An 18,160-nucleotide genomic window follows, 5' to 3' on the forward strand; every position below is an offset into this window, starting at 1 on the left:
GGCAGAGAAGGAGGCTGTACAACAGGGCACGGCAAGGCTCTGTAGACCGGATTCTGTAAGCAGCAGCAGTTAGAGTGATAGTGTTTGCCACGTTCCAAGTATGTACAACGCAGGCAATACGTAGTTTGTGATCAATTTAAAGGTTTGTACTACTTGTGTTGTAGGCAGTATGTGTGTGCATGAGTCTGTTTTACAGGTTTGGGAAAGTTTGGCCAATGGTAACTGTACTGCAGGTGTGGACTGTGACAGCGTGTGTGGGGGAGCACTGCTAGTTGTACTTTGGGGGGGGGGCGCAGTGCTAGTTGTGTGAAAGGCGAGCTGGGAACAGTACGTACGGTTGGAGCGGTTGTGAGACGCGACCCTCTGCTCCCTCTCCTGTTTCATCTGCTCGGGAGGCGTGTCGTCAATGTAGGCCTTGTCCTCGCGCAGCATCTTTTCTGCCAGCTTGAGGATGGAGTCGAAGTGGTCTGAGGTGTAGGTGAACTGGTCAGGGTGGATTTGCAGCAGAGACACGTCCTCCAGGATAACCTGCAAAGTGAGGGGGGGGGGGGGGGGGATGGGGGGGGGACGACAAATCCGAATCACAAAATAAAAACTCCAAAACAATACGTCTGGGTGCTTTTGTCTAACACAGTGGTTCATTCTAGAGTTGAAAGACACGCAAAGTAACTAACGATGCTATCTGCTGTCCTGAAATAGCATAGCATCTGAAGAAGCTCAAGAGCTGATTTATTACCTGCATAATACAAACCAAACCATTCTGTACTGCAGTTTCTGTATTAAGTAGTACTGGTAAATTGTGGACTGTCATGTTTTCTGTTTCCCCACTACCAGGTGCTGCGGTGAGGATATGGGGATCAGGGAGCGAGGGTCCGCACTGACCTTCTCAAAGTCTTCCTTCTCCTTCTCGGGGTTGGTGTCGTCGAAGCGCATGATGAGCTTCCCCTTGAAGTTCACCTGGTAGTGCTGGTTCAGCAGGGCAGCCTTGGCATGGCCGATGTGCAGGTAGCTGCAGGGGGAGAGACACAGACATTGCAGGACTCTGTAAGAGCAGCTCTATTCGCTTAAAGGAGCAAAATAAAAAAATATATATAAAAATTTAAAAAAAGCCACTCATTCACACAGGCAGACTCCTTGCATGCAATGCACATAGACACAAGCAGCTAGGTGAATGAATACAGCTTTCACATAAACCATGTAACCAGTTCTCTCATCTGAGCAGGAGACCAAAGCAATGTGCACTCAACCTTTTCACTAAACACTGTTTAACTACGTATTAAAGTATTATCAAACTGATCCATAAGGACTAACAAGTGGAACTTCAACAAAAGTGGTTCCATTAAGGAGTGACGGACATGCTGAACTCACAAATGATTTGTGCAAGTATTGTGCAGAAGTACACCCCCACACAATAAATAGCCGCCCCTTATGTGTTTCCTGCCAATTGCTTTACAAATGAATCAATTACTACAGTAGTGTATATAAAAGTAACATATATTTGTCCAAGTACTCTAATAGTGATTTGAACTCCTTGGTTAAACATAGTGTTCATGTAGTACTTTGTCATAGATTAGCTGCATGCTTCTTAACTTCTAAGCTAAGCCAATGTATTCTACAACATTACTGCGAATCAGTTTGCTCTCCGTGCATGTTTTACAGGTCCAATGGTAGTTTCATACACATTACATAGTTAATTTATACTCGACCCAGTCATACTGCCGCTGGGAGGCACTCACCCGCTGGCTTCTGGAGGGAATCGCACCACCACCTTCCCCATCTCAGCTCCGGGCAGCTCAACAAACTTCCCCACATCCTGCTTCTTCTCTGAGGACTGCTGACAGAGAGGGAAACAAAGTGAGGGAGAGAAAAAAAACTACTGCGTTTCGCACTGCAGCCCAGCACTCTACCACTGAGCTACTCAAACAAACTGCCCTCTACATCCGGTACATAGTCTTAGACATGTTCTTTTTTTATTGGTTACAGTAATTCAGTTTAAACACGGAGGAAGTTAGATGGAATCCACTGCCCTGCTCACCACTCCGTTCTGCTGCGTCGCTGTGATCGCCCACTTGCTGCCCACGCATTTGAAGGCGGCCTGTGTTCCCAGGAAGCAGTACCAGCGCTTGACATGTCCCAGAGTCCGGTTCTGAGAGAGCTGCTGCTGCCAGGCTCCATTCCCTAGAGAGAAGAGATGGAGAAGACTAATGTAAGCACCTTGTCCAAGGGACAAAATGCAAGAAACATCTATTTGTCCTTCTGAAGAATCTACTTGCCCCCTCTCCGTTGCACAAAACACACACACGTTTGTAAACTTTCTTATGTTCTTATGTTGCGCTTTCTGGTCACAATACAACCACATACCTCTGTTACAACACAATGAAAAAAGTTGTTTGGTTGTAGTTTTGTAAAATCAGCAGCTTTATTTCTCCTTTCAAAAACTAGGAGTTAATCAAACTGGACTAGAGTAAATGCTTAAATATATAGCCCACAATGCAATGTAAAAAAAAACAGGAGGCTTGACAATCTGATCAGAGGATTGGCTGCTTAGCTTTAATTGAGGATTAAGAAAATCTGCTGGTCAGGGCTGGACCAGGGATGCCGAGTCAGTAAAGAAGGTATTGAGCACCGGCTGGAGCAGGACTACAGCATGTATGTGTATATATACATACATACAGTGCTCCCCCTTTATAAGGTGGAATGTTAAACTGTGTAACAAGTTATAAGGCAGTATGCTCATGGCTCCCATTTGCCCCATAATGCCATTACACTAACACTAGTATTCTCGTTATAAGGTGGAACACAAACAGCACAGTCTCTATGCTATGGCTCCCGACTACAGCGTTATAAAGGGGGAGCACTGTATGTATGTATATATATATATATATTTATTTATTTCTTAGCAGACGCCCTTATCCAGGGCGACTTACAATTGTTACAAGATATCACATTATTTTTACATACAATTACCCATTTATACAGTTGGGTTTTTACTGGAGCAATCTAGGTAAAGTACCTTGCTCAAGGGTACAGCAGCAGTGTCCCCTATCAGGGATTGAACCCACGACCCTCCAGTCAAGAGTCCAAAGCCCTAACCACTACTCCACACTGCTGCCACAGGGATGCCATTTAGTGTTGATTTATCCAAGGTGTCGAGCTAACCATGGGTGCACATAAGACATGAAGCCAATAGAACGAGAACTCATTTTTCGCTTCTGACTCATTATGAACTGACACTGTAACCAGCTGCACTTGGTAGTTACGATTGAATGAATGAATGAATGAACGATCCGTTTCCATTCAGAGGTCAGTCACGTGAAACGACAGTGTCGAGTTATCCACTAGTCTTTTTAAGTCTTAATTGTCTTTATCCTCGCGGTACTGATAATAAGTGTTGGGTTACGAGTAAAGCGTGGTGTCGAATTAAAAAATTAAGAAGGATACATAAATTTTAAATGGAGAAAATTCGGGCCCAAAACTGTCTGTCGAATTTAAGGTGAAGGTGTTGAGTTATCCACCAGTCAAGTTAACCGAGGCTGACTGTGTGTGTGTGTGTGTGTGTGTGTGTGTAAGCTCTATATATATATATATATATATATATATATATATATATATATATATATATATATATAGAGAGAGAGAGAGAGAGAGAGAGAGAGAGAGAGAGAGAGAGAGAGAGAGAGAGAGAGAGAGAGAGAGAGAGAGAGAGAGAGAGAGAGAGAGAGAGAGAGAGAGAGAGAGAGAGAGAGAGAGAGAGAGAGAGAGAGAGAGAGAGAGAGAGAGAGAGAGACCTGTGTTTTTCACAAATACAAAATAGCACAAAAAAAAACAAAATGCAACATATAAAACAAAATAAAACGAAATGCAAATATAAAACAAAACGAAAAATCATATAAAGCAAACATAGAATTACATTTTTAAATTGGGAGGTTTATACAAAAATACTTTAAATAAATACTTGCAATCGCAGTTGTCATCAAGGCTCAGCCGTTACCATAGACATGGGCTGAAGGGAAACGGAAGCTCTGACTAGCACTTGCGCAGATGTATAATTTGGAGCGAGTCGTTTGGGAATTCAGATTGTGATGGAAGTGAAGAGACGATTGTTTCTAAAATGCCTAAACTGTGCATAACAATTAAACAACGCTGCAAATAATTTGAGCATGAGGGGATGCATGCAGCTGATGTTGACAAAATAATGATGGGCAGATTTTGCAACTGTCGGCTGGAATGAGAGTCGAAAGACACTGTTGTTAAGCATCATTAGCTGTTTATTCCTTCTGGGGAAAATATGGCTTGTTTGCTTGTATTTTGTATTAGTATGGCAATTCTTTGTTTTATTTCAAGTCGTGCAAACTTTGCAATGCAGCAAATGCTGCTTTGGTTTTGAATGATTTTGAATTAATGAATGTGCTTTTCCTATTGTTTTTTTTTAAATGGGTAGATTGCTGTATGTGCAATTATTATGACAGCATCACAATAGCAGAGTAGTATAATATATATATATATTCCTAATCAAACAACTGGGCAATTCCAAATAATTATGCGATTTAGGATTCTCAGCCACTCCAAAAAAAATTATATATATATCATCTTTTGCTGAGGATTAAGATTTTCAGCAAAGAGCCGTCTCATACTGTACCATTTCTTTAATTGCTGATTGTGTTAGTAAACAGTTTAACCTGTGCAAATGAAGCAGTCATTAATTAGACTCTGAGAACAACAGAAAGTGACGCACGTTACAAACAACGTTTTGTGGAAATTCTAAATCATGAACACGTTTTTTAAAAGAGTCAATATGTAAATCCATGTGCATGATTGAAATCAGCAACCTCATAGAGTGCAATGGCTTGTTCTACTGGCCCTGTCTGCTTGTCATTGATGTTTACTCTGATCATGGATCAGCCCATCTGTACCCCGAGGAAGAGGGTGCTGTATGCTGCTCTGTGACCCCTCACCTTTGAGAGCCGCCCAGACACAGAGGTCAGCCAGGGTCAGGCAGTTCCCCACCAGGAAAGTTCGCAGAGAGAGGGCGCTGTCAAGCTCCCGGACTGCAGAGTCCAGCTGGGCAGGGACAGACAAACGCTTTGCACTGAACTCCAGCCAGTGGTCAACCTGCCAGGACAGATAGACAGAAACATTGAACTAAAGGCAGAAAGAATATGGACTTTCTCCTTCAATTAGTTTTTCATTCTTTTTTTCCTGAAGAAAACCCTTTGCTCTCAGAGTGACAACTCTGGGGTTTCAAAACTTTCCTTGTTCAAGTAAATTATTGAGATGAACGGGTGCCAAGAGTTTGAGCAATCAAGCCCCAGGTATGTGTGATCTGAGCTGATCCCAGCATGATTTCAAGGTAGTTCTGAAACTCAGACTGGATGCAGGGTTAGTGCAAGAATTTGCTGTGCTGTATCTGGCACAACCGAATCCCTTCACCATGTGGAAAGATGGCAGCCCCATCTACAGTCTGTATGAGGGGATATGAAGGGGTTAATCTCTCTCTCGCTCTCTCCTGCTTGCTGATGTGGCCAGACAGCTGCATATTCACTTCTCAAACCACACTGAAACCAGAGATCCCCCACAAGGTTAGAAGCTTGCAGTAGCGCACTAGTCCTCCACCCAGTCTTTGGTTTCACAACTACCCTTGATTAAGTACTGTATATTATTGAAATCCCCCCTGTTCAATCGACTGAAATGATAGCTCCTTCTCATAGCATAAATAAATAAATAAGGCACTGTGCCGCGGTGATTTATAATGACTGAGCTGGAGGCAGCAGAGTCAAACTTGTGTTCAATGCCACCTGCTGCGTTTCAGTCAAATTCTGGGAGCACAGCAAGACCCCAGATATTTGTAATTCCTGCTTTGTATAACTCATTTGGATGGGGTCCTGTGTCCTGAACCATTTGTTTATTCCTGGGGAGTGATTCTGTGTAAACTCGCAGCAACAAACTTCAGTCCTCGAGGGCCGCTGGGTCTTCTAGTTTAATAACTTTGTTGATATAATTATTTGTTCAGTTAGACATACTGTATTCCTTTGAATTTAAAGCGCACTTTTCTAAAAAAAAGGCCTGCGTCTTAAATGTGAGTACAGTACAGTGATGCGTGTATTAAAAATCGAGTACACAAACAGGCATGCCCCCAGCCAATCAGGACCTCCCGATCAACTCCGGGCAAGCCTTCCTGTTTACCACAGCAGCACCGTTTCGTTATGAGGCTCAGTTCTAATCAGACCCCTATATTTTTCTACTTGCCAAGCAATACCAGAGTTCACAAAAAAGGAGAAAAACAAGTGTGAGTAATTACAACTGAAAATGAGAAGCAGCACATAAATGTAATGCTCTGTGTGACAGCAGATGGCTGCAAACTGCCTCCATGTATCGTTTTCTTATATGAGTAAAAGCATTTTTGTAAATGCATCTTTATTTGATTTTTTTTTCCCCCTGAAGTTGAGGGTGGTGCATTTGGGCTGCATCTTAAATTCAAAAGAATACAGTATTTCATATATTTTCAAAGGGTTTTTTTTTTTTTTTTAAAGTTGATTATTTAAAAAATGCACTTGATTCAGGGTACACTACCTATAAATCATTTTGAAGCCCGGAAAGAAGTGTTAAATTTGTCCAATTAATCAAATAATTTGACCAATTAAGTAATTGAGAGCTCGGGTGGAACGAAAGCCAGAAGACACTGCGGCCCTCCAGGAATTGAGTTTGACATTCCTGGTGTAGAGAGAGAGGAAAGTGAAACACAGACCACACCCGAAAGTGCCTCTATAAGGCAGGAGTGAAAAACAGAGCATTGTGCTCAATACAACAGACAACATTCAATTTGGCAGGGTTGGGCGACCGGAACGTAATTTAGTAAACATACCCTTTGTTCTGTAAATGGACTATTAACTGTAAACTAACACGTTGATAAGTTGTTGCAATTTTATATAGCGGGCCTACACTATATACTATGACTAACACTAATTGTTGGTAATAAAGTGTCATGAACCTACTACCTTACATATGGTCTATTTTTATATGCTTACATATTATTTCATTTTAATTCTCATAATAATGTTATAACTGTAATATGATATGTTGTGGTAGAATATAATTTGATGAATGCTAAATTACTGGTTACCATACTTTTAGTTGTATAGTACGTGTTATATATATGTAGGGTTTTACTCAAATTTCTATCAAAATGGAATAATTATTACAGAGTTGTGCACGCCTGGTTTAAGGTACAGAGAAGTGCACCCTAGTCCAGCACGTCCTGCCGCAGGAGGCTAGCGAGGTCCTGCACTGCAGCAGCACAGAGACCACTCACTTCCACACTAAGGGGAAACTACCTGGAGATCAGGTGGCACCAAGGGCAAACTGAAAATTATTATTATTATTTATTTATTTCTTAGCAGACGCCTTTATCCAGGGCGACTTACAATTGTTACAATTACCCATTTATACAGTTGGGTTTTTACTGGAGCAATCTAGGTAAAGTGCCTTGCTCAAGGGTACAGCAGCAGTGTCCCCAACCTGGGATTGAACCCACGACCCTCCGGTCAAGAGTCCAGAGCCCTAACCACTACTGTTATTCATTTATTTATTTGCACACCTCTCCAACAAGAATGGAAAGGGCACTCGTGAGTGAACAAGAAAAAAACTATTTTTTTTAGAAATCCCACCCCTAAGCACTACATCCAAGGGATGGATTAATTCATCACAGAGACTTCCCCAGCCCTTGTGGTTCAGGTACAGTCTTTCCTGCCATGACACCATAAATTAAACACCTGTGCAGCAGGTAACCTGAGCATTATACTTGTGTTCTGCTACACTGCTAGCATTTGGTGGGGCAGGTGGGGGTCCCACTACCTGTAACACAGGAAGTGAATTGGTGCATTAGCAGTAGCTCTGTCCCAAAGGCACAGTGGGAAACCCATCCAACGTGATGACTGGGCTGCACAGCGGGATCGGAGGACTCTTACCTCAGTCTGCTCCAGCAGGTTGGAGCCATAGAGCCCGAGAGCTGGGGCGACCCGAGCCAGGTAGCGAGCGATGGAGTTCACATCACTGAAGAACACCTTACTGCACAGGCATGGGAACAGGGAGAAACGAACAAACAGTTTAACAAATACATTCAGAAAATGGGGGGTTTGGAAAATAAACTGCAAGCAAAACACACAGAGAGAGAGAGAGAGAGAGAGAGAGAGAGAGAGATCACCAAACAGCCAAGCTTCTGACCTGGTTCTCATGTCTCCTGTCCTTACACTGTACATGATATTTTGGATGACATTTTCAAAGCATTTACTCCAGTTTTTAATTAAATCCTAGTTTTGGACCAAAGGAAACAAACCAACTAAATAATCTATGACAGATTTATTAAGGCACCATGAGATTGTACAATAAAGAAAAAAGCCCTTTATGTTGTCCTACACATCGGTCATTACCTGATAGATAACTGACCACAGCTACATTTAAGTGTTCCAAACCAAAACCAAGGACACTTCTCAAAAGGCCAATTATCCCCAGATAATGATCACTGCTTAAGACGTTAATGCTATTATTAATTCAACATACGTTCATGTATGAAGACATTTATAAATGTGTTTTTAGGTTATATTTTGGCATGCATCTTTTTTAGGCTGTTAGCTTCAAGAGGGATAAGGAATCTGATTGTCTGAAAGGAACAGTGAGGTTTATTATATACAATAAACAGGGGGAGGGGGCTTTAAGACGAACAATTTCACATTTATATTAATTCACTGGGTGGTGGTTCTCTGTTAGTATGTATTATAACATGGGGGGCTTCAGCCAAGAAAGTCTGGGAGCCACTGGGCCAGCACCCAGGGGACTGTAGTACTCGGTGCTTCACGCAGCCCTGAGACATGCATACTCACTCGGTGACCCGCAGGCTGGTTTCTTTGCCCTCTTCCACAGATACGCTGACAAACGACTTCACGTGCTCAGCAGCAAGCAGCACTCCTGGTGGGAGACAACAGAACAACATTGGAGATGTCTCATACCTCAATAATAGTACATTCACGATTCAAGTGTGAAATGAGAGGCAGAGAGAGAAAGAGGACACATTGGTAACAGATTGTATTTCCACTTTATGCACTGGTGAGACCGTACCTTGAGTGCTGTGTCTAATTCCAAAGCAGACTTAGAGGACTGAGCTATAAATAAAAAGAGGACACTTGGAAATGAAGAGGAGACAGACTTTGTACAGAGGCAAGGAGACACTTGTTCACACAAGAGAGTGGTGAGGGTATGGAGTGGGCTACCGTGTCATGTTTAAGACCCAGCATGACAAAGTTCTGAGATCAATCAGCTACTAGGAACCGGATGAAATCAGATGGGCCGAATGGCCTCCTTTCATTCGTAAATCAACTTAGGTTCTCTGATTCAGGTGAAGCCTATTTATCCTGCCATAAATCCACTTCCTGTGATGCAAACATTAGCACACAGTTGGATTTGGACTGAAAAACAAATGTGGGTGTCACACTACAGGCAAGCCGCATTTAATCATTTAAAAACTTCTACTAATAGTATTATTAAAAAAAAGCATAATACATTAAATACAGTGGAAAGTGCATAATACATGATAGTAGCACAATACATGAAATAGTAGCAGCAACACAGCAGCTAATAGCAGGTATCAGGCTTAAAGAGCATGCAAAGCAAGAGAGAACAGGTGGGTCTTGAGAGTTGATTTAAAGCGAGCGACGGTGGGAGCATCACGCACCAAAGCTGGGAGAGAGTTCCAAAGAGTCGGAGCCATGAAGCTTAACAAGCATACTTTAAGAAAATGATCCTTTCAGTGCAGTTTGGACCACATTTGCTAAGAAATTTAAGGACCAAGTACAACTATAATAAGCAATATTTGGGAGTTATTCAAATATAAAAATAGCTTCTGCCTGTTTTTTTCCACTCTTTCTCTATAAGTGAATTCAGCTCCTGATGTGCAGGTGTTTTAGTTTGTTGCATCACAGATACGAAATCATTGCCAACTATTACTGCTGCTTTGTGCAATTCAGATTTTTTCTTGACGTTCTTACAGTTTTGTAACTGCTGAATTCCAGATTTTTAAAGGACTTGTGTATAACCTGTCAAGTCTCTCTGCATTTTTTTTTTTTTACTGTTTTTCTACCAAAATGCATGCAATATTTACAATAGACTCATCAAATTTCGCAAAGACAATGTTTTTTCTTTTGTTTATTTCTATGATTTTTTTTTGGTTTGTTTTAACAGTTTACAACATTTTACAGCTATTTCCCCTCATTGTCCCATGATGGCTAACTGGAACACTGCTGCAGCCGGGTGATCCTGGTTTCATACCCTGATTTTTCTTTTTTTTGGGGGGGGGGGGGGCGGGGACGACAAACATTCTTTCCCTGCACTACTCTCACTGAAAAAAAAAAACATGAATGAATTAATACATAAACACATTGCCGTGATATTTACAGTCTGAATCTCATAAGCATGTCATTTCTATCATTATAAACACAGTCAATCGTCATGTTTTAATAGTTTCACAAACTGATGGCGGTGCATGTCCAATAACTAACTAATATCGCTTCTGTTCAAATGTAAAAAAAAAGTGTTTAAATCTAAACAAATATGCAAATATGGTAAATAGCAAACTAGGGCTGGGACAACCCGCTAATCGCACTTAACAAAACTGTATTTAATAGTGTTTTCTTTTTTTGTAAGTATCTTATTTCTTCTACTCATAAAAAGAAAACACTATTAAATACAGTTTTGTTAAGTGCGATTAGCGGGTTGTCAAAGTTTTGATGTAGTCCCAGCCTAGGTTAGCAACACTAAAATCGAAAGAAAAAAAAGCATTATATTTTTTGCCAGGGAAAGTTTGTCTTGAAATGCCTCTAAACAGTAAACTTTAGGTTATTTTTAAACATCCCAACAAGTACACACTTGACCACGAAGTGTTATAAATTAAACACAATTTTTTCTAATCGGCTTATACCTTAGCAACTATGGTGTTTGTGTTTTTGTAACTGTACTAGATTGCTGCATTTAAATTTCAGGTTAATGTATTAAGAAAGCAGTATCACTTATTTGCTAATTTACAAAAAAAACCCCAACATAAATAATACCTGAAGTTTAAAAGATTAGCTTGTGCCTTGACACAGGCTCTCAAGCAGCCATTTCTGAAGATCAGCTTCTTCCACAGCTAACCAATCAGAAGTGATAGGGGTGGGACGTAAATACGTTTTAAAATGTTTGTGTCGGTGCTAGACTTCCGCAATTCAGTTTTCAGAAACTTGTGTGACTCTCTAAAAATATACCCAGAGTGTCTTTCTAGCAACAGAACGAACATAGGAAAAATAAATAAAAACTACTTGTCCGACAGGCAAAGCATAAGGGTAAAACTTGTTGTCCCTCCAACCAGGCAAGTCTTCAAAGTAAGCGGACATGTGGTGGAAGTGGAACTGATCCAAATATTAACTAGCAATTTCGCTTTACACAATACTCAGGAATGTGTTTTGATGAAAGCTTTCTATGGACTAGCCTCGGGTCTTGTGCCATCCGAAATCTGCTACTTGGTTTCTTAGACAAGGTTTTACTGTGAAATTCTCAGCTCACCACTACCACCCCTGCGCTGACTGGGGAGCGGCTCCTCCGAAGCGTGTGCTGTCAGCCGACTGCTGCTTTTCACTCTGCAGGCCCGCCATGCAGCCAACCCAGAGCTGCAGCATCGGAGGACAACGCAGCTCTGGGCAGCTTACAGGCAAGCCCGCAGGCGCCCGGCCAGTCTCCAGGGGTCGCTGGTGCGTGGTGAGCTGAGGACACCCTGGCTAACCTAAGAAGCGCCTGTCCACGGTTGGCAGTGGAATAGCCTGGACTCGAACCGGCGACCTCCAGGCTATAGGTCGCATCCTGCACTCCACGCGGAGCACCTTTACCGCATGCGCCACTTGGAGGTCTCCCTGTCACTGGTTTTGAAAGATTAATTTAGATGTACTGTAGAAGCTTTGTAGGTCTACTCAGTGTTGGTATGTGAATGCAACACAGGTCGAAACATGTGCATGTATCCCCCACCCCACCCCCAACAGAAGTTAGACAGATCTGTTTTTTTGGTGACCACTTCATTTCACTGTCGTGTAGTTTGAAGAGATTGCTCTGTAGACTGCAGATATATTTAGTGACTGGTTTCTTGGTGCAGATGGAAAGGTAGAATAAAAGGCAAGTAAACAAATATTCCAATAGGAATACTTAATAAATACATGAAACCAAGTTTAATCAAAATTGGATTACAGTGAATTCAATACATGCCGTTCACAAGACTGTGCCTTTAAGCTCAACCACATAGATTGAAACAAATGTCATTGCAAAATGTTACACTCTTCCAAATATGTACGACATGGCGTTCATTTGTCCAATCACAAGACACAAATCACACCAATAGTGATGAACCTCAAATGCCTGCACCAAGTTCCATCACAATAGGAGTATATGTATATATTCAAGAAAAACAAAACCGATAGAAACTCCCTACAAAACGAAGCATCATGATCTGCATTCACAGTAAATATTACAGATGAATGTTGTCAGAAATCGCAGGCATGCAGAGCTGCACTCTGCTGTAGTCTATTCCTGTAGTAGCCAAGCCTGACGTTTACCCAGCGCTTGCATCAGCCAGCGTGTCTAAAGTGGTGGGGGAGTGCAGGAACCAAACCATCAGTACCTCTGTGTACATTTACCCGCAAAGCCCAGGCCGCCGAAAAATACAAAATCATCGCACCTGGTACAATCATTCATTGTATAAATTACAAATGGAAGAAAATAAAAAGTTTTTGCACGACCTGGCTTCATCCTTATATATAGATCGAAACTTTTGAGAATGACCGGAATATTTAAAAAACAATATTTAAAAAATAAATAAAATAAACAAATAAGCATTGCGTGAAACACCCTCCGCATATCATGTGTCTGACAGGCACAACGAGCAATGTTATATGTTGCATTACAATTGTGTGCTGCTTCTGAACTACTTTAACTAAATGGTATTTAAATTAAACCAGACACGACTTGGGCAGTATACACCCAACACCGCACAGTTGGTATTCGTTCCTCAATCAAAATATCTACCGCAATATAGCAACAATTGACCTGTGCTCAGTATATACACTTGTGTACGTACCCAGAGGAGGGTTGTTGGAATTGATGGTGAGGTTTAAAGCCATTTTATGCCTTGCGTCCTCCGTTATCTTCTCTCTACTCTGTGTGAGTTCACGTCGCGCAGACTTTGAGAGTCTGCGCAGGATCTACGTTAAATGACACGGGTCTGCGCGCATACCCTCGGCAAGTTCGGCAAAGTGCGTGACAACAAAGATCACGCATCCACGAAGCGTAAAGACTGCGCAACCGGCACATACCCTAAAAGGGGCTTCGCTGGGCCTGGATCAGACCGTCTTTAAACAATATAAGTGCAAGAGGAGTGGAGAACGACATGCAGCTATTAGGGAAAGTGTACTGCCACCTAGGGTGGGGGTGTGAATAACACAGAAAAGGAGCTTGTGTGATTACAACTACTGTATAGTGAATGACAAAGACATATCTTAAACAGTCTTGAAGTTACTGAAATAACTCTTTGCATAATTTATTTTCCATGCTAATGCCTATGGAACTGAATGGGATCAGAGAACAAACTAGACATCAATTTCCAAAACAACTGGCAGGTGTAAGCAGGGTGCATTGCTATAGTTACGTTTAATACATCAATATATATATATATATATATATATATATATATATATATATATATATATATATATATATATATATATCAAGACACGTGTAGTGTTCGTGAATCTGTATGTTTATTATTTTTTGTTGGGCTGTGCCTTATTTGATCTGTCATTATAACACTCGGGGATCATGAAGGGTACAATTGCTTAATAACTCTTCTGCTTTCAGAATTCAGAAAATTCAAAGTCAGCTAACGTCACATGTTTGCCCCGTCTGCTCTGCTGCTGCCTGGGAAATTTCCCCAAACTGTCCAAGCGCCGTCTGCATAGACCAGTGACGTCAGGCGCACACCCCGTCTGCAATCTAGCCGGCAAAGAAGTATCGTAAACGCACTCTCTGTCTCTCTCCAGTCAAACAAACACACACCATCGCCACGCAGCAGCAGCACCATTTCTGCACTCCCCCACGTTACAGCCCCTCCTCAAACACGGCAACGCAAAACAAGGGTTCCGGGACACAGCCAAGGTGAAGCCAGAAACCTCAAAAAGAGGACATGTAGCCGCTGCCCCAACCCAATCCACCAATCTCATTTTGTTACTCTGTACAGGTGTATTACACTGTAGAAGGGAGATGGGAAGTAGATATTAGGTGAGTCACAATATAAAAAGTATGCACCTACACCCCCTCTCCCTCTATGTTTGTATTATACATTTATAATAAATTATACAATATTTGTATATATTTATATATAAATAATTGCTGATGTTTGCAATTTCCAGAATGTGTAACATTCTATTATTATTATTATTATTATTATTATTATTATTATTATTATTATTAATAATATTAATAATAATAATGCAATTGTTATGCAAATCTAATTTGTGGAATACAGCACCATTCCAGTAAGGGCATTCCTTGGCAGCCAGGGTATCCCATGAGGGAGGTACTGCAGGCTAATGCAATGCCTCTGTCACTACAACATGTGAAATGGATTTGGTAGTCTCAGTTTATCCCTTAATGTAATCCACATTACAAACCCACCACTGCAGGTAATATCAAAAATAGAGGCCATGGGGAATGAACTGCTCCCTCACTCGTTGTGGTCCAGTGAAGGCTTGATGCATGTACCTCGTTTCCATGCACCACTCAACCCAGGTTGAAAACCCTGTTGTTGTTCCTGATACAGCTTTTCCGTGTTCATTTAGCCGACCCGCTTTGGGAAAGGGTCCGATAAACGGGGAAGCCAAAGCGGGATGGGTGGAAGTATGTCACAACATTGACCAATCAAGGGAATCTAAAGAGGCATGTGAAATTCAGGTTAAAGTATCCTGTCATTCCCGCTACCCGCTGAGTAAACACAGAGGTGTGTGCTACAGTAACCTTCATCAAATTCCTATTACCCCTGCTCAATCACATGCTCTTGATTGGACCAATTTACACCTAAGTTGTCAGGTCTAATAAGGCTCCATTAATTAGTGATTTTATTCAGGATTACAACATTGATATTACATACATTATCCACAGACACAGAGTGAACTTCCATTGCTATGCTGATGATACCCAGCTATATATCAGTTAATGCCAAGAGACTGATGCATGCCTTTGTTTAATCTAGAATTGATTATTGTAATGCACTTTTTTCTGGTGTCCCAAAACATGTGGTATCCCGCTTGCAGCTTGTTCAGAATACTGCCACTAGAATTCTTACAAAAACAGGGAAAGTGAACATATTACCACTGTTTTGGCTTCTTTACACTGGCTTCCTGTGCAGTATAGAATTGATTTTAAGATGTTGCTGTTAACTTACAAGGCCCTGAATGGATTATCACCTAGTTATTTGCAGGAGTTACTGACCCTGTATCTTCCAAACCGCACTCTGAGATCACAGGATGTGGGGCTGCTGGTTATTCCTAGGGTCAACAAAAGCAGTAGGGCTTTTTCTGTAGAGCTCCTAAATTATGGAATGCTCTCCCTTAAGAAACCTGAATAATCTTCAAGTAACAAACATTTAATGTGAATCAGATGACGCGAGTAAAATAATATCATCAGTGGGGAAAAAAAAGTCAGCATCTTTTATTCCAGGTGCAAAATTACTTTTTGCAACAAAGGTCAAACCAGTCTACTCTTTCTCTCCACAGTTTCTCAGTCTATTTGAGATCTTGATTCTAAAACTAGTAGCCTCTTGAGGAAGAAAAAGTGAGACTAGGATATATAACTGCCAAATTCCTCAGAAATATTTTCAATCGTACTGTAACAGGGGGTCTTAGTACCTGCTACTTTAGTTGTGGGTGTCCACTGAACAATGACAGAGACAGACAGAGGGATGCAGTTGACAACATCACTCAGGAATTTAGGCTTTATTCAAGTAAACAAAAAGTTGCAGTAACAGGTGGCTGCCACTAGGGTACCAGCAATGATAGCCCTAGTGCACGAGGACATACACAGACAGAGTGCAATCAAAATAAGAGCTCCAAAAACACAAAACAAAATACAGTGAGAAAACAGCTAAAAACAAAAGCCTGTCAAACACTGGCTTAGCGCTGCTCCCACTAAAAGGGAGGTCTCGCTCCAGAAACTACTCTGTGACACACTAAAATAAACTGTTGTGGGCTCAGAATCCCTTAACTTAATCCCTACACAGGTCACTCACCCTGGCACACCACACAGTAATGCAGCTGCACACTTGCTGGAACTAGAACAAAAGAACTGGCTTTCCAGCTTTTTTATACCACATGGCTGGGCTTAATTGCTCATCAATTAGTCAATTAAGCCCCAGCCACATTCCGCACATGGATTTGTCAGAGTTGGAATTAACCCCACCCCTGCCAAACTTTACATTATCTACACGTGCAGGGCTTTTGACCTGCTACACATACCCATCTGGATTCATCAGAGCCATCCCTGGAGATACTTACAGTTTCTGATTCACTAATGGAGAGGGAAGAGACTTGAAGCTGAGTCTGGGAAATGGGGATGAATCTATACAGGCATTAGTGCCCTTTATGGTTAATGTGGACTTGAACCTATGTTTTAAGTGTTCAGCGTTGGCCATGATGTCTTTTCCGGATACAAACATGAAGGTTATGCTGTCAAAGGTAGTCTTGCAGAATTAATACATGCCTTCAGGGGTTACAATCTGGCCATCAGTGGGATGCTGCTGTGAAATTGAACCATTTTTTTGTAGGATTTGCACCCCTGTAGTTAAGGTATTATTAATTTTCTCTACAGCAGGACATTATACAGGACATTATACTGTATCCTGTTTGTATGGTAAAGCTGTTAAGGTGATTATTTTGTTAAAGATGATGATCTAATACAGGATTTTCTTTGGATGGACTGTTGCTGTAAAATTACATACAAGGTAAATGTAATTATCTGACATGTACTTTTATTTATTTATGTAAAACTTTGCTTTGCCGGGAAAGGTCCATTAAAATTACAATTCCTTTTTCAATGATGCCATGGGGACCTGACATGGTACAACTTCCATTACATAACTAATTATCAAATGTTACATCAAATTATAGCTTCTGGAATTTATATAGAGATGCATATCAAGAAGTATTGCTGGTTTCACTATTTTAGGTTGATCTACAAACTATAGAATTTGTTCAGTGAGCAAGCCTAAAACAATATATTAAGCCTGGTAATAAGAAGAACTAAGGGGAACTTGATTGAATTATCTAAAATCTTAACCCTAATCAATACTTTAAGCACAAAAAAGAAACCATGACCAGAGGACAGAGCTGGACGAAGTAGGACAAAGGGTAGGAGACACTTCTTCACACCGAGAGTGGTAAGGGTATGGAATGGGCTACCTAGTCACATTGTTAATGCTGAATAAATGGGATCCTTTAAGACCCAACTTTTTGACACCAAACCCAGTTTTGACACCAATTAGCTACCAGGAAGCGGACAAGCATAGAGGGGCTGAATGGCCCCTCAGCTGGTTAACATTAAGACAGACTTACACACGCGAGACTTGGGCGAGGCGAAACGAGAGGGTGCACAAAGTGTTCAGACATCAACGTGACAAGGACGACCTCTACGTTGTGTTGGTGCGATGAACGACGGTGTATATTCACACATACCGACATCAGACTTTGGGGGAGAAGTCCATCTTGTCTGCTGCAATTCCTGAATTAGCTTGCCTTTCAAAGAGCCATGCAAAGAGTTCTAGGTTCAGCAAACATTATGTACGTCCATCCAGTTCTGGGCTACAAGGAATCGCCTATACTTTTTAATCCTCTATACTCTTGCTTGTTTACAGTATTTCCAACACTGTATGTGAAAATGACGTGGACACTTATCACATTACTAAATTACACATTTCTATGGGACAACATGCTTTTGTGTACCAAGCATTTCATGATTGTAATGCTTTGGTTCCAAATGGTGCTTCTTTATTTATATAAGTGAATTATAACTGCTCTATATGAGACAAATGTGGTGTGTAATCATCGCA

General features: G+C 41.2%; 1 protein-coding gene across 2 annotated transcripts in view; it reads right to left on the minus strand.

The window, feature by feature from the left end:
* The window catches only part of LOC117403116 (bifunctional glutamate/proline--tRNA ligase-like), a 48,488-nt gene extending 35,088 nt beyond the window's left edge, over positions 1-13,400 (minus strand). Inside the window, exons 1-8 of one of the 2 annotated variants that reach the window (XM_034005121.3) lie at positions 13,145-13,400; positions 8,877-8,961; positions 7,965-8,064; positions 4,956-5,112; positions 2,036-2,178; positions 1,737-1,831; positions 883-1,009; positions 336-528 (exon numbers count right to left, since the gene is read on the minus strand). In XM_034005121.3, the coding sequence (XP_033861012.3) occupies positions 336-528; positions 883-1,009; positions 1,737-1,831; positions 2,036-2,178; positions 4,956-5,112; positions 7,965-8,064; positions 8,877-8,961; positions 13,145-13,187 (943 nt within the window). In that variant the 5' untranslated portion in view covers positions 13,188-13,400. Of the gene's footprint in view, positions 1-335; positions 529-882; positions 1,010-1,736; positions 1,835-2,035; positions 2,179-4,955; positions 5,113-7,964; positions 8,065-8,876; positions 8,962-13,144 lie in introns of both variants that reach the window. The other variant, XM_034005120.3, reaches the window with a different exon arrangement.
* Positions 13,401-18,160: the final 4,760 nt, after the last annotated feature.

This window comes from Acipenser ruthenus, chromosome 5 (assembly GCF_902713425.1).
Source record: "Acipenser ruthenus chromosome 5, fAciRut3.2 maternal haplotype, whole genome shotgun sequence".
Lineage (NCBI taxonomy): Eukaryota > Metazoa > Chordata > Actinopteri > Acipenseriformes > Acipenseridae > Acipenser > Acipenser ruthenus.